Source organism: Medicago sativa, chromosome 2 (assembly GCF_051527215.1).
Source record: "Medicago sativa cultivar Bolivia chromosome 2, Bolivia_mono, whole genome shotgun sequence".
In the NCBI taxonomy this organism is placed as follows: domain Eukaryota; kingdom Viridiplantae; phylum Streptophyta; class Magnoliopsida; order Fabales; family Fabaceae; genus Medicago; species Medicago sativa.
Genome location: NC_140750.1, coordinates 36,896,542 through 36,913,357, shown reverse-complemented (window position 1 = coordinate 36,913,357; position 16,816 = coordinate 36,896,542). Strand labels below are relative to the sequence as shown.

At 33.9% G+C, this 16,816-nt stretch overlaps 1 protein-coding gene across 1 annotated transcript; it reads left to right on the top strand.

Annotated features, from left to right (window-relative positions):
• The first annotated feature begins 11,179 nt into the window (after positions 1 to 11,179).
• LOC146946631 (uncharacterized) lies at positions 11,180 to 12,030 on the top strand. The gene has a single exon (XM_085744609.1). The coding sequence runs from the start codon at positions 11,257 to 11,259 to the stop codon at positions 11,770 to 11,772; it is 516 nt and encodes a 171-aa protein (XP_085600735.1). The 5' UTR covers positions 11,180 to 11,256; the 3' UTR covers positions 11,773 to 12,030.
• Positions 12,031 to 16,816: the final 4,786 nt, after the last annotated feature.

Below are 16,816 nucleotides of genomic sequence, written 5' to 3'. Positions count from 1 at the left end.
TAACTTCAACATATACATGCCATGGTCAAATACAACCTCAACTAAAAATCCTCCAAGTCCGACAAGTGGACAACATCAACAAGATAAAATAGAAATCAACAAGACATAAAAGACTCTACGACCTAATCAGAGCCTAAAACTACGACTCCAGACGATAATGGAGAAAGATCCCGCTATCAAGCACTCACCACAAAGCAACTACTCTTGCACAGCGTCTACCCATCCATACAGACAGGTAGGTGGTCAAAACCACTGGGGGGTAAGTTTTACATTAATCATAATCAACAAAAAAAAAATAATTGACATAAACAGTTTAATTCAATTCTCAAGTAGTTTGCATGAACAATTAAATTCCATAATTACATTCATACAACAAATTCAAGCATCACAGCTAGCACTCATCAAACATGTTCATCATCAACAGACACCGTTCACATACCACATCAAGACATCATTTCAATATGCAATGCGCCTAGACCCGACACATATATGCATGTGGTACCAAATCTCCTCAAGGTCGTCACCCATGATGCAACAAAAACATCATATGTAAGAGTCCATCTCCTCTTACAATTCACCTATGTAAACGTCTATCTCCTTTTACATTTCAACATATGAGTCGATATGATCATGATGCATGGACATACAACAACGACCCGATAATGCACAACTTCAACACAACAACTATCAACGACAATGTAAAAGTACACCTCCAATTACATTGACTAGCTCAAAAACTTTTGCATTATCAAGTATACATGTCCACACGTTCAACAATTACAATTCACATAAGAGTCATCATTTCACACATCAACATCAACTTACCAAATATCATAACAATTCCATATACTTTTCATAAACCAAGTAAAATGGATCAACACATCATTTCATGATAAACATCATATTCAATCATCCACAATCATCCACATATCATCAATTAATCATATAAAACCATTCATGAAAGATTTATAAGGAAATTGGTTTAAAAGAACCATTTTCAACCAAGTTCGTCTATCGGTATCTCATTTTCAAAATAATTGAAGTATTGAACCAAAACCAAACAAACAAGATCTAATGCCTCAACTAAGTATTCCCCTAGGCTACATATAAGTACAGTAGGGTATGTAACGCCCTCCTTTTTATTTAATTATTTTAATTAGTATTAGAATATATTTATATATTTATATGATGTATATGACGGATACATGATTTGTTGAGATTAGATGTCTTTTTATAATTTAGTTAATATATTTTGTTGAGTGATATTTTGTTATGTTATATGTTGGTATTTACTAGCATAATATATTTGTTAATTGTTATAGATATATATTTGTTATTTGGTGTATTATTATATATTTAGTAGAGAAATATTATTTATTAGAATATGAGGATTATTAGTGTGAGTGGATTTGGGGGTTAGAATAGAAAGAAGAATAAGTTGTTGGGCTTAAATAGATTTGGGAAGAATATTTTAGTATTATAAATAGAGAAGCTTAGGTTGGAAAGAGTTTACCTTAAACCGCTTTTTGGAAAAGAGGAGAACAAGAAAGAAGAGAAGAGAAGAGAAAAGTCAAGAGAAGAGGAGAATACCTTAGGAAAGAAGAACGTTGTTGCTGATTCAGGAATTAATCTAAGGTGAGGGTGAGACTATCTTGCATTAATATTAAGTTGTTAAATCATTAGATTACATCTAACAAGTTGGGGAGAGTTTGTGAGAATTTGAGAATTAGGGTTTTGAGAGAGATTTGATGATTAGATGATGAAAACTTGTTGAATTGATGTAGAAATTGTGTACAGACTTTAGATAATCCATAGGATGATTATTGGAAGTAGTTTTGAGGTTAGCACCATGAGATTAGGTGAAACTTGAAGAAAATCTGCATTCTGCCCGAACTTAGATATTAAAACTAGTATTGATCGGTGCGGAATTGGTCTTAGGTGTAAACACGAAAGTTGTAGGTATGGATGCTAGCTTTCTAATGCCGTTGGTCTCACGTCAAAACGATTTATAGAACTTGAGTTATGGTCAAATTACTGCACGTAGATCACAGTGAATTTTTATGGACTTTCAGCACAACTTTTCCGAATTTAAAATAAAAACTGGTATTGATCGGTACAGAATTGGTCTTAGGCGTAAACATGAAAGTTTTAGAAAATTTTGTTAGCTTTCTAGTGGCTTTGGTTTGACGTAAAAATGATGTTTGGTCTTTGAGTTATGATGAAAATACTATAGGGAGGTCTTAGCAAAATTGTACGGTGACAGCATTCTCTGTTTCATGTTTTTGCGTTTTGTTCATATGTTTCTGTTTTGAATTGATCTTTGTTGTAAACATGAAAGTTGTTGATATTTGTGATATCTTTCCAGTAGCTTTGGTTTGACATGAAAATATGTTGTGGATAATTTATTATGTTTTTACAAAGATACATAGTGAATTATTGTCGATGTTTAAATACGATGTTATATGAAGTTGTTTATGATTGATGAATATGATGTTTTAAGATGTTGTTTATTATCATTTGATATTGTTATATTAGGATATGACATGAATTATTTATGTGATCCATATGTTGTCAAGATGCTAAGATGTTAAGATGTTAAGACGTTAAGATGATAAAAGTTGTTAAGTCGTCGAGTCGTTATGAAGTCATCAAGTTGTTAAGATGTTATGTTGTCAAGATGTCAAGATGATTAGGATGTCATAAATGTTCATGAAATTGTCTAATTTGTACGAAAGTTATGTCGTTGCATTAGAGTTGTGTCGTTGCATAGTCAGAGATGGGGGCTCAATGCCCGACAGGTCCTTTATGACCTTAGAGATGGGGGCTCAATGCCCGACAGGTCCTTTATGAAGATGTCTAAGATGATTTTAAGATGATTTGAGAAGTAGAAGTTGCATAGTCGAGTTGAAGTTGTTAAGATGTTGAGACGTCAAGTTGTCAAGTTGTTAAGATGTCAAGTTGATAAGTTATTAATGAAGTGCTATGATGAATGAAGACGAATGATTTATGATAAGATGTTACGTGAGTTATAATTATGTTGATATATGAAGTTGATTATGAATTTGATTATGAAGTTGTTTTCGGTAATGCTATGTTTTGATAATAATACTTATGTGAAATTACATGATGATGCTTATGATTATATTTGATATTAGGTGTTGATGCTTATAAATAATGTTTGATGAAATGTGGTGACGTTTGTGATTAATATTGATGCTATGTGATGATTGTTGGAGACTATTATTTGATGTTATATGATGATGTTAAGATTAGTAATTGATAATATATGAAGATGTTTATGATTAGTATTAAGATAGTTTTACGACCAATATAAGAAGATAATGACACTAGTTAAGGAATTTTAAGTTGTTAGATATGATTAATGGATTATAAGATGTTTAAGTTGTTGAATGTACTTTATATGATTTATATGCTTAATATTTTTGTTTGAGAAATCTCACCCCTCTGCTTGGAAATGTTGCTCTTCGTATGGGTAACTTGCAGGTAACCAGGATTAGTTGCGGTCGTGAGTGGACTCCTCACAAGTGTGTCTTAGGTGCTCTGATACGTAACGGGATGGGATTATGTCTTCTATTTCTATTCCTTACGTATTACTTATGGATTTTTATGAATAAATGTTGAACAAGACTTATGAGATTTTTATGTTGAGCCTGCGTGCCAAAGATTATTTTTATTGTTGAACTAATTTCTGCTGCGAAGTTTTGAATTACTTATGTTAAATTATTTTGAAGAATAAATTGTTATTCATTCAGTTTATGAATTTTTAAGAAGTGTAGCATTCCGTTTAAACTGAAATACTCTGATTTTTAATTATGAAATTTTTTACGTTGGGAAAACGGGGTGTTACATGGTATACCTTGGTGTTTCACCGGCTAAATACGATGAAAGCATGACAATCACAAAATTCGTCTCACTTTATCACTTTTACAAAAGAATCCCATTTTCAAAGCAAAACAAGTTAAGACTTGATGAAACCAATCACAACCATTTGTAGAAATCATATAAACATTATACAACCTTAACCCTACCCCTTTTCCTTGAGGAAACGAGTTTCGGAAAAATCGACATGTTTGAACATTTTTCAAAAGTTTGGTTCCAAATCACAAAATCAAGTCAAATCTAATTCAATTGATGTTTCAAAAGGTTTAGAAAGCTCAAATACATTTAATTACATCAAAAGAATCAGTTTGGAATCACCCGGATCGGTTCCTATAGCCCGAAACATCCGAAACGAGGAGTACAGTTCTGGGCATCTCGCTTAAGCCAGATTTCTATCTTAAGCCAGATTTCTCCAGGGAGAGCTCGCTTAGAGCTAGCCCAAGCCAGATTGACAGCACAGTGAAAACTCAGTTTTCGTTTCGCCATTTTGCGCGAGAAATCCAAACCGTTAATCCAAATTCGGTTCCGTTTTTGCCTACGGTTTCCTTACCCTTAGCTCTATCTTATTACACAGAAAAATTCATGTTCCAACCATCCCAAAACAGATTGCCCAAACCTCACATAAACGCTCACTTTCAAAACGGTCCACAATCGAATTTTCACACGAAACTCCCGTTTTCTCCCAATTGACTCAACAACCATTTTCATAACATCAAAATAGAAAATTCAATTTGTCTAACTCACCCAACAACACCAAAAACTCGTTCAACAATCAATTATTCAAAATGTTCATTTTGGTCCTTCACATGAACAACTTGGCACAAACTTCACCAATTCAAACAACAACTTCACAAAATGGAATACCCATGATATAAATCAACAACAACAACATATCTAATTCAACAACAACTTCATTTAAACATGAATTCATCACAAATCAACCACAACAACACTAATTTATACCAACTTGAGCAAAATCAACAAAGTATACATATAAACATATATTGAGCATGTAATTTCATCAACAACAACTTGATTATCAACAAATTCATATACCCAAACATTACATCAAAAGATAAGCACGAATTTCATCGATTAAATTCATAATAATCACTTATCTCAATTAAGCACTTATGCATAGAATTAGGGAAGAAGCTACAACTAAAGATTATGATTAAAGTCTAACCCCCTTACCTTAATTCTTCACAATCACCAACTAAGACTTCACTTTAGCTCCCAAAGCTTGAATGTCAAGCCTCCTCTAGCCCTCTCTAGATCTTCCTCTTCAAACCCTTATCTTCTCTCTATCTCTATCTCTTCTCAATTGTGAAAATGTTGGTAAAACCCTATTTTCTCTACAAACTAGAGTTTATATAAGTTCCACCTAATTGGGCTCAACTCACAATGCCTTAATGGGCCTAACCCATTACTAATCTAACTCCAAAATGTTATTACTCACTTAACGGTAAAATGTAATACTAACGGTCACCTACTGGTAATAAAATAAATTACTACAACTCTCTAGCACTTAGTAAAATAACAACTCTCACTAAGCACTAAAAATAATCCTCAACGAAATTACTAAATTACCCCTACTCTCAAAAATGACCAAAATACCCCTAAGTCCAAAATGACTAAAATACCCTTCTAACACCGAATTCTACAATTCCCGATCAAAAATACACACAGAGGCAAATAATCACATAAGAGCACATATAACACACATAAATATATAATAAAATAAATCTAGCGAAAAATCAGGTTGTTACACCTCTTATCTTTGGCGCCCAGGGTATTGGGCTGGAATTTGAAATCTTAAAGTCCCACCGAAGGTAAAGAATTTAATTTGGCGCATATGTCGGGGCTGCCTTCCTACGCGGATACGACTGTTAGACAAGGGTGTTACTTGCCCTACCAATTGTGTTAGCTGTGCATCAGACTACGAAGACTTCACTCATGTTTTTTTCTCTTGTCCGTTTGCTAACTGGCCTATGGGGTTCCATTCAACATGCCCTTTTGATTACTACATCACCTACGGCTGCCATTTTTTCTTTACTTGAAAATTTGTCGGCTGAACATTCACAACGACTGACAACTGTAATTTGGAGCATTTGGAAACACTGCAATCTTAGAGTATGGGAAGATGTCACAGAAACCAGCGCTACGGTGGTGGAATGAGCCCGAATATGGTTATTGATTGGCAGCTAGCTAACACTCCTGAGGTTCTTGCATCAAATAGTCAAAATCAGTCGTCATTGTCACTTGAGGGGGGACCTTCCACTTCGGCTTCCCCAAATGTCCGAAAGTTGCAGCCTCCTATGCCGGGTAGATATAAATGCAACATTGAGGCCGCTTTCTCATCCTCCCTCAACCGAACTGGTATTGGCATCTGTGTTCATTACTCTGATGGTACTTTTTTTTTTGCCATAGCTGTGTCACTACCATGTCTTGTGTCAGTTGATGTAGGTGAAGCTTTTGGTTTGCATTCAGCTTTACAATGGTTGAGTGACATGCAGATTGATAGCGTGGATTCGAAACGGATTCTAAATTGTCTTCTAATGCATTTCTTTCTGACAGGAATGACACATCCGAACTTGGTTGCATTATTTCTTCTTGTCATTCTTTGTTTACTGCTTTATTTTCCAACTCTAGGGTGGAGTTTGTTACGCGACAAGCCAACGAGGTTGCTCATGCTCTTGCAAGAGAAGCCACGTTACTAGCTAGTCCCGCTGTTTAATTTGAAATACTCAGTTGTATTGAAACTATTATTATTAATGAAATATTATAAGCATGTTTCTCTCCAAAAAAAAAAAAAATTGAGGGTGTTACATTTCTTCCCTCCTAATAAAAATTTCGTCCTCGAAATTTCAAATGTCTAATAGCAAGAAGGTTAGATTCAAAATTTCGTCCTCCTAGGGCTGATTTGACAACCATAAAAGATTTTACTGCAAATACTTAAACCCAAACACAAAGTGTATTCGGATGTGGCACAAGAATACAATATTATGAACTCCCCGAATGCAATAGAGAAAACCAGAAAAGAAGAAGGAAAAAAACAAAACAAAGCCTAACACAAAACTTCCTAACTCTCGCGTTGAAACACATCACAGACTACCAAGACAAAAGTACCCAACACATAAAGACGCAAGGCACCTTCTTACACACCCACCACAACGAAATTTGATAAAAAAAAAAAAAAAAAAAAAAACATGCACAAAAAATTGTTGTCACATAACAATTAGCAGCACAACAGGAAAATTAATAACCAAGCAGTAACAGAAATAAAGAAGGCTCAAATTACTACAATAAGTAAATAGCTCTAAAGTAATCCATACTATCGATGATGTATATTCTTCTATTGTAGGTGCTTCTACTCCCGTTTTTTTAACCTTAAACAAACTAATTTATTTTAACAAAATAAGTTTAACATATAAGAGATATACGAAATTCATTCAAGTAGAGAATACATTTCACTAGTTCACAAAAGAGTTTTACAGCCCAATCTAAAACTGAAATACTATGATAATGTTCTAAGCATGATCCAGAAAATGCCAAACATACACTAGTCATAACAAGATAAATTAAATATATCAAGAGAAAAAACTTATCTCATTTAGAGAAACATATTTAGAATCATGGTTTTATTCATTATGTGACAGTGTTCAAAATATCATGCGAAGGAACAAGATTAGAATGAAAAACTAGCATTTATTCACATAATAAAAATCATGGTTCTAGCAACCTATGCAACCAAAGCTTTCAAGATAACAAGTTCTAAATAAGCCGTTTGAGTAAATTAGTACAGACTAACATACCTTGTTCTTATAAAAGATAAACAAATGTATATATTTAGCATTCACTAAATAATTATTAAAATATACAGTGGTAAAAGTTAAAGAACGTGATTTTTTTTCTTTTCATGTAGACCGTGTATAATATGTCTAACAAAATGACATTACAATTTCAATTTCGATTAATCTTCACACAAAAGGGTTATATAATTTAAAAAAAAACGAAAAAAACTAAAAGAGGAAAACATAGTAATATGTAAGTCCTGCTTACACACTATCAATTGAGCTAAGATTTTATAGAATTCAAATAAAATAAAAATTTCCAAACAAAAACTAATTTTGTAAATCGTGCGAATCCAAAACCAGTAAGACAAGAAGAACACACAAGCATAACGCAAACAAACTTAATATTTCTACATAGTATACAAGGTATCATAGACACGTACTGTAATACCCCACTCGTCAGCAATAGGAATTTTATCTATTGGACGTGTCAGAGGTTAAGTGTTCAGGAATTTCATTTACGACAAGGGATGTTTTGTGATGCAATGTCAGTTAATCAAGGGTTTAATTATCAGTGTCAGTGTAAACACGATTAAGACGAAGGACATTTTGGTATTTGCACCAAGGGAGTATATAAGTGTGGTTGTCCCAAAATCTTTCATTTGAATATGTTCTTCCTCTCTCTAAGAAACAAGTGAAGGATTGCTCTCTCCCTTCTCTCTACCCACGCCCTCCCTCTCCTCTTCAATCGTCCCAAAACTCATTCCATATCAAGATGGATGTTTGTGCAAGGCTCCTTCAAGATCTCAATGGTGCTTGGAAGCTTGGATTGGGTTGATTCCACTACTTTTCCTCACAAAGAGAATTTCATGAAGTTAGGGTTTGGTGTGTGAAGTGGAACTTGGGATTGAAGCTTGCCATTGCAGAATCATGAGTGAGTTCTTTAGCTATTTCTTCCTACCTTTGGGATTTCATGTGTATTGTGTGAGGAAATATGAAAATGCTAGTTTAGTCTTGATTCAATTTTAGTACCTATTGTCATTGATCTTGTTGTAAATGTGTTAATATTGCCATGCATATGATTCCTGATGTTTATACAAGTTGCTGGAAGTGTAATGTGCATTGCAGGATCAAGATTGGATGAATTTAGGGACAAAATTAAACTCAAAATCTGCACTATAGGCCCGAAGAAACTCGCTATTAGCGAAATATTTCGCTAATAACGAATTTCCTCCAGAGAGAATTCGCCAATGGCGAGTTGGGGCTGACCTCCCATCTTGTCATTTGGCTTGTTGGCTCGTTCTGGGGCCGGTAGTGCTGTCCTACGCTTTTTATCGCAATATTTTCCAACGTTAAAACCCTTAAACATCATCTAATCAATGCACATTACATCGAACGACTCTTGAAATGAAAATCATGGACAATCTTAACATATATGACAAGAATGGCCCAAGAGAGTTTAAGCATGTTTATGTTCGGGTAACGAATAACCTAAGAATGGGAAGACTATAGAGCCTCAATGTAGATGGTCGAGAACAAGTAGATTATCGTGTAGTCTTTACATTAGGTACAAGATAAGTATGTTCAAGATTAAGCATTATTAAATTACCGTTATGCTAGTAGATGGACTCGTGGTAATCAAATCATGTTGACCGCATTCTTTGCAGTGTGTTGCCATCACCATTGACCGGTCATACAATCCCTGAAATTTTCAAAGAGGCCTCTTTCTATGAAAGGCCAACGATGGAAAAACATTGTTGTTGTATAAGGAAAAGGAGGAGAGAGTGTGAGATGATGGTCTGAGAAATGCTGAAGGTTGGAAGGGAATTTATAGGGGAAATGGTTACATAGGTTATAACTACACTAAATGCAGTAAAAAAAAACGTGTAAAAAATGTGGAAAATCAAGTTTGAATAACTGATCACCGTCCAAAAAAACGTGTTATATGTGCTCAGACCACTGGCCAAAGCATTGTGAGTTAAGTCACTCCACCGGCCAAAGAAGCATGAGTTAAGTCACGCTGGCTTATAACATGTGTGAGTTAACTCACGCTGAAAGTACCAGCGTGACTTACGTCATGCGATGGTACTTTCGGGCATTTAGTTGGACATGAGTGTTTTTTGTTGGGATAAGAGCAGTTATCTTACAGGCCAAATGCCAACTCGAGCCTTCATTTTACATAGTGGGCTAGGCTCAGGCCTTATAAATCACAACATGGCCTAGCATATTTCCTCTCCTACACATGAAGCATATTATTATAGAATTGTAAACATTTTACCTAGTAAATATATTAGCTAATTATTTATTTATTTATTGTATATAGGTTTAAATTTGAAAAATGAATTTATTTAATGATGTTTATGATATTTATATAAATGTCATGAGTTTTTTTGGAATTTTTTTACGAATCGAGTCATCCTGTTAAATTTGGTTTAATATTTGTATAAATTTTTACATAGACCGAGTTATACGACCGAGTAATCCGGTTTAATCTGATTCAGTCAAACTGTTCAACTAGTGACTTAGTGGTTCGACCGATGACACAGTGACCCAATGACCTCGTCGAGTCGACAACCGGTCCAATTTTTAAAATTATGTTTATAAATTTTAGGGTAAATTACATTCACCTCCCCTAAGTTATACCTAAACATCATAAACACCCCCTCTACTTTCCAAAATTCACTCACCTCCCTTCATGTTAACCCTGTCAAAACCGCCGTCAATGAAAGGAAATTGAACTAATCATTTATCTTCTTTTATATCGTCTTCCTTGTTCGTATGTATGGATATATGTGTTATGTGCCTCCATTTGTTCATCGGAGCTCATCTATTAAGAGTTCATGCATTTGTTGTGTTCGGAATCCTTTCCCTTTAAAGGTTCATGCATTTGTTGAGTTCATGCATTTTTAATTGATAATTGGTTCATGCATTTGTTGAGTTCATGCATTTTTAATTGATAATTGATATTGTTAAAGAATATCTTTTTTAACAAACGCGAAAGAGTTGTAAGACTAAGGGTGCGTTTGTTTCAAGTTATATTTGTAGATTCTTGGGAATAAAAAGATATAAATATGCATGTTTATGTTTGTTACAAGTTTACTAAATTTTATTCCTGGGTATAAAACGTTCCTGGGAATAGAAAAATTTTACCAAAGAAAAGGGTGGAAATAAAGTTCCCATGAAGATGGGAATAATTTCATATGTAATTACCTATTATAATCCCTATTTTTATGGTTCCCGGGAATATTATAATGTTAAACAAACATCTTTTTTCTATATACCTTGGAATAAAATTCCCATCTTTATGTTCCAAGGAATGTTATTCCTAGAAATAAATTTGGTAAACTTGAAACAAACACACCCTAAGAAGATTGCCTCAACAAAAACAAAAAAAAAAAGATATATTCGTGACTGTATGATGAATAAGCAAAACTTTGACGGTCAGTTACTATATAATAATAACGAGAGAAAGTAGGAGTCAACAACGACAAAAATAGTAATAAAATATCAGCATATTCCATTTCAAGTGCATTATTACCCCTTGAAATTTCTATATATATTAATGGTGAGAAGAACGTTAGGTTTGCCAAACCATTCGCTTGCTTTTCATTTTTTGTCTATCTCTAAAATGTCTGCGTCCTATAGAAGAAATTCAAGCGCACCTGTTCTCCGATCACCATCTTCACCACCGTCTTCCTATTCATCTTCCGGCTTCGCTACCACTTCCTTCCACCGATCCACCTCCTCTTCATCTGTCGCTGGAGAGGCGGTTAAACGGCATAACCAACGGAAGAAGCGAACATGTATGTGCTCGCCGTCAACACATCCCGGCTCATTCCGGTGTAGACTCCACAAGAACCCTACCTCAGCGAAGACATCCACATCGAACCGACATAATGTGCGGAGATCTGCAATGGCAAATTCGCTTGTGAGAATCAGCCGTCTTGAAGGAGAGCTTGTTAAGAGAGCGCTGGAAGCGCTGATTAGGAGGTGTTCGTATAACCAGCGCAGACGTTGCAATTTCCAGCCAAGACCTAGCAGATTCTCTGTCATGTCTAAAGTTGAAGAAGTTGCGTGAATGATTCTATTTCTACATTGTTCAACAAGATTCCGAAGGATATATCTTTCTTCTGTTTGTAGATAATTCGTATTCATATTCAGATTGTAGAGTAAGATGCTGACAAATTATTTATTAATTTCTTGCAACATGTTGCAGCCTTTGATGGCAATCAGGTTCAATTCTTTGAATTTTGATACCCTAGGAGAATCAAGAGAATCGTGTCGTGTAAAAATTTGACAAAGCCTTTAAAATTATTAAGATATCTTCCTCTTTGTATTTTTTTGTTGCAGAATCATTAATAATTAGTTTTTTTTTTTTTCACAATAGAATTATCAATCTAAAAAATATTTAATCTATCTCATGAAATCTTAAAAAATATTCTCTATTGAAATCAAAACAAGATTATTTAATCTATCTCGTGACATTTTGTAGATCTTAAATATGATTTTAACAATTTCAATTTAGAAAAATTCATTCGATAGATGGAATGGTAATTTGAATAGTTAGTTTTATTTTATATAATATGCATATATTAGGGAAACAACTAAATAATGTCTTTATTTGTCAAAAAAAATAAATAATGTCTTTAAAAAACTCGATAACATATAACTTAATTTTTTATTCAACCAACTTCTACAAGGACTTTCAATTGTTCAAATATATTTTGTCAAAAAAAAAAAAAAAAATTGTTCAAATATATAATGCCACCATCAAGGTTAAGAGTATATTCTGACTTATGATTGTTAATATATGAGGTGAAAATTGAACTCTTCAATTGTCCATATGAATGTTCTAATTTTAGTGTCTCAATTTGACTCTTCAACCGCTAAAATTGTGAATGTATATACTGAATTTATTTTATTTTTATATTAATTAATCATGTGTATTTTTTATTTTTTTGAAAGGTAATCATGTGTATCTATTAATTTTGCATTGTATATAATTTAAATTTAAATAATACAATATTTTATTTAATTTTTCATTTACATTATCAAAGAAAACTTAAATAATATATTGGTGCTCTAAAATAATATGGCCCTGGGCGGTGACCCGCTCAACATTTCTCAGAGCCACCACCTACGGCAATGCTTGAAGTTTCTGCACCTAATTTCATGGAAACAGTTCTATTTAAAAATTACAAATATAAAAGTTAATACATATAATGGCTCCATAAACGAGTATACATTGCATAAGAGATTGTCAAGAAATTCGGGAATTTTGAGGTAGATTTTTCAGTATTAGTTTTATGATTAGATTTGGATCGAAATTGGAATTTATCTTCTACTTAAATTATTATGGCTTCTAGTAGTAGGAGTGTTATGTTTGAGATTGAGAATGCTGCTAGTGAAATGTGGAAAAGCAGGAACGAATTGGTTTTTTCTAATCGTATTTGCTCAAACAGTGAGATTATGCATTAAATTGATCATCTAATCTTTCTTTTTTAAAAAAGAAAAAATCAACAGAACTTATTTCAGCATAAGGTTCTACTGCCAAAGTATTCCGATTAATATCTTGTGGTCTGCTCCTCCACTTGAGTGTCAAAAAAATGAATGTTTTTGAGAAAAATGATGCTTATAGCATTTCATTTATGATAGGAGAGTTAATATAATTGGGAACATCAAAGTAAATGGTGAGACTAGCTAATAAAGTGGTCTCGTTTGCAAGAGTATGAACTACCACATTTGGTTGATCTTTTATCTCTAATAGGTTGAATGCAACCAGGGCCGGCCCTAGGCATAGGCCGGGGTTTCGACAGCCTAGGGCCCATGCCGGTAGGGGGTCCCTAAAAAAAAAAATTAAGGTGGGGGGTGTATATAGAAAATATTTGTTTTTTCGGGGTTGTACATAGTAATGTTCACTGAAAAACCCACACATTGACATGATGAAAGGCATGGCTGAAGTCTTTAATGTTCTTGGCCCTTTTGTCTCAATTTGCTATATATATCTCCCGTATATACAAATATTTCTATATGCATCCTCCCTATAATTTTTTTTTGATTTATTATCCAACAAATTGAGATAATTTTATAACAAAACAAATTATATATTAGTTGAAAATAGGCCTACTAGAGAAATTAATCTTAATATTGTATTTCAAAGATTCCAAAAAATTAAATTATAGATTATATCATTATAGTAATGTCAACTTTCTTGAATTGATTAAAAGAATTGCAAAAATGAATTTGATAATGCTAAATCATGCAAGACACATTCATGATCATGAAACTAATATGAGATGCATTTAGGATTATGTGTCTCACTCATCTTTTTTTGTTTTTTTTTCTTTTTTTGGTAGTAAAAAGCGGGAAAAAAACGAAAAGAAGACCTGATAAAATCACAACAATGAGCTAAAAAAATTATGATATATATTATGTAATGGGCTCTTTTCTCGTATTATGCCTAAGGCTTGTAAAACTCTAGGAACGTCCCTGAATACAACATGCAGGAGCAGATCCAGTGGGTAGTGTGTGGTGAGTTGTCATACCCTAATTTTGGACCTAAAAATACTAACTCAATTCTTCTTTTCTTGTATTTCAAGTCATTTGAACTGTCTCTGATCAATTACATCTTTCTCTGCATTTTATTTCAATATTACTTGCAAAATTCGCATAAAAGGGCATTTTAGTCATTTCCTATGTTAAAATTTCTTTCAGTCTTTTAAAAATTGTTTGAGTCCTTTCAAATGGCTTGAATAAGTCCTTATTTCAATTCTATGTCAAAACCCATTTCAAAAATCGCATTTGAAGTCATTTTGAGTCAGTTTTGCCCCTAGGGGCATTTTAGTCTTTTCATGTGTTAAAACTCTGTTTAAAACTCTTAAAAGTGTCTCTGAGTCTTTAATTTTGCTTGTATAAGTTCTTGCTGCAATTCCCTGTTAAAAAACCTTTTTAACATTGCATCTGAGTCATTTTTAGTCGTTTTAGGCCCCAGGGGCATTTTGGTCATTTCACACGAAATTTTGGCAGAGAGAGGTTACTTTAAAGTACCTCATTTAGGTAATTGGTTCATTTTAGTCCGTTTTGTCAATTTTAATCGTTTCACTTTACGTTTAGTCAATTTTACCAATTTTAATTCAATTTTATTTTTATTTTTTGCACTTTAGTCCTCTAAGTCCTAAAAATTGCATATTAGCCCTTTTTGTTATTTTTTCTTCTCTTTAATCTTTAATAATTGCATTTTGGTCCACTTTTCTTTTTTCAGTCCTGTAAACATTTTTTAATTTTGCAATTAAGTCAGTTTGCCCAAATCTTTGCAGTCCAGTCCTTTTCTTAAATTGCAGGTTGGTCCCCAAAGTCTTAAAATTTGCAGGAAGGTCCTCAGGCCCAAATTAGCCCAAGGTCGAGCCAAACAAAGTCCAGAACAGGTGTCAGCAAGATATTGGTCTAGTCATTACACATGTCACCTATATAAAGGCCACATCACAGTCAAAGTGAAGAGGACCCATTCATTTTCTGCCAACTCATAAACACATTTCACCATTCTCTCTCCAATTTCGAAGATCAAAACCACAACTGTTTCCAGAAATCACCAAGAACACAATGAAGGTTCGAAGAACCTTCAAGCCCTAACCGTTTTTTAGAACCACAATTCATCAAAAACTTTCACACATTCTTACTAATTCACATCAATTCATCATAAATCCACATCAATTTCATCATAAGAAAGCCATATTCAATAATTCACAAAAAACCATTTCGAATTCGAAACCCTAAGAACTCCAAAATCAAAGAATTGAACCAAATTGAGGTTAGTTCGTTGCAATTCTCAGAGATTCGGGTTCGAATCCTCATCATCGAATTGAAGAGACTGCAATTCAAGTACAACTTCGAAGAAATTGTACGATCACAGTGAAAGAAAGGAGAAGAAGAGATAATCGAAGCATGTTCTGAATCAGTGAAAGAGAAAGCAAGAAGAACTGATTTATTTTCAGTCTCTTCGTAGAACTCACCAGAACAATCAAGAACGAACGCAGGATCTTCTTTGTTCGAATCTCCAAACAAGTCCAGGTAAACACGTGAAAACCCTCTCGTTCACATCCATAATCATCATCGAAGGTTTGTAATGAAAAATCAAACGGTGAATTGAAGTGGAAATTCGAAAAGATTCGAAAAAATTGAAACGAAACCCTAATTTCAAAAATCATGAAGATTCACCGTTTGTTTTTCGAATCAAAACATAGATTCATCATCAGCATGTAAAATAAGTCAGGATAGGGTTTAGTTTCGAAGAAATTAGAAGAAAATTTTGAAACCCTAGGTTATAGATTCAAGCATAGATCTATTCAAATCCAGGCCAGTTCTCAAAAAATCAGTTTCGAAATCATAAAGAGGAGAGAAAGAGCTTCAAGAAGATGTGTTTAGTTTCTAGATCGGAGTAGGTTGAGGCTCCGACGCGGCGGCGCCACCATGGGCCACCACGTCGGAGAAAGGATGTCTCGTCGGAGAAGAGAGAGTCATTTGCAGACTCTCTCTCTCTAGCCTTTGTTTTAGTGAGAGAAAGGGAATGGGAAAGTGAACCTTGGACCGGTTCAAGGCCTTTTATAGGCCACTGAACCGGTTCAACCCATGGTCCCAACCCTGACCCGCTCCTTAGGCCCAATTCCATGCCTGTGTGACTTTCTGCTATGCACACCCCCCCCCCTTTCTTGCATGCTTTACTGATTTCCTGCTAATTGCACCCCTGCATATTCAAAAAATCCTTTAAAAATTTCTAAAAATTTTCCATGCATTCTTGACTGCTTTCCTGACATTTCTGTGGTATTATTATGTGCTAATCTTGATCAAAAAAAATAAGTAGTATTTTCTTGTAAAATGTTTACCATTTTTGTCAAAAAAATTGTGAGGTTCTTGAGCCTAAAAACCTTTAAAAATTCTAGAGAAATTTTCATATACATTTCTTGATAACTTTGTAGTGTTTTTGTGATGACTTTTGCATATTAAAATGGTAAAGGATAATGTGTTAATTTTCTTGCTATTTTGTGGTGTTTTTGCGTTAAAAATTGATGAAAATTTGCTTGAATCCAATTCCAATCTCTTGATGAATACTTGTGACCTATACCACT

Coding starts and splice junctions, on each gene's coding strand:
- LOC146946631 (XM_085744609.1), top strand. CDS start 11,257: ATGGTGAGAAGAACGTTAGGTTTGCCAAACCATTCGCTTGCTTTTCAT.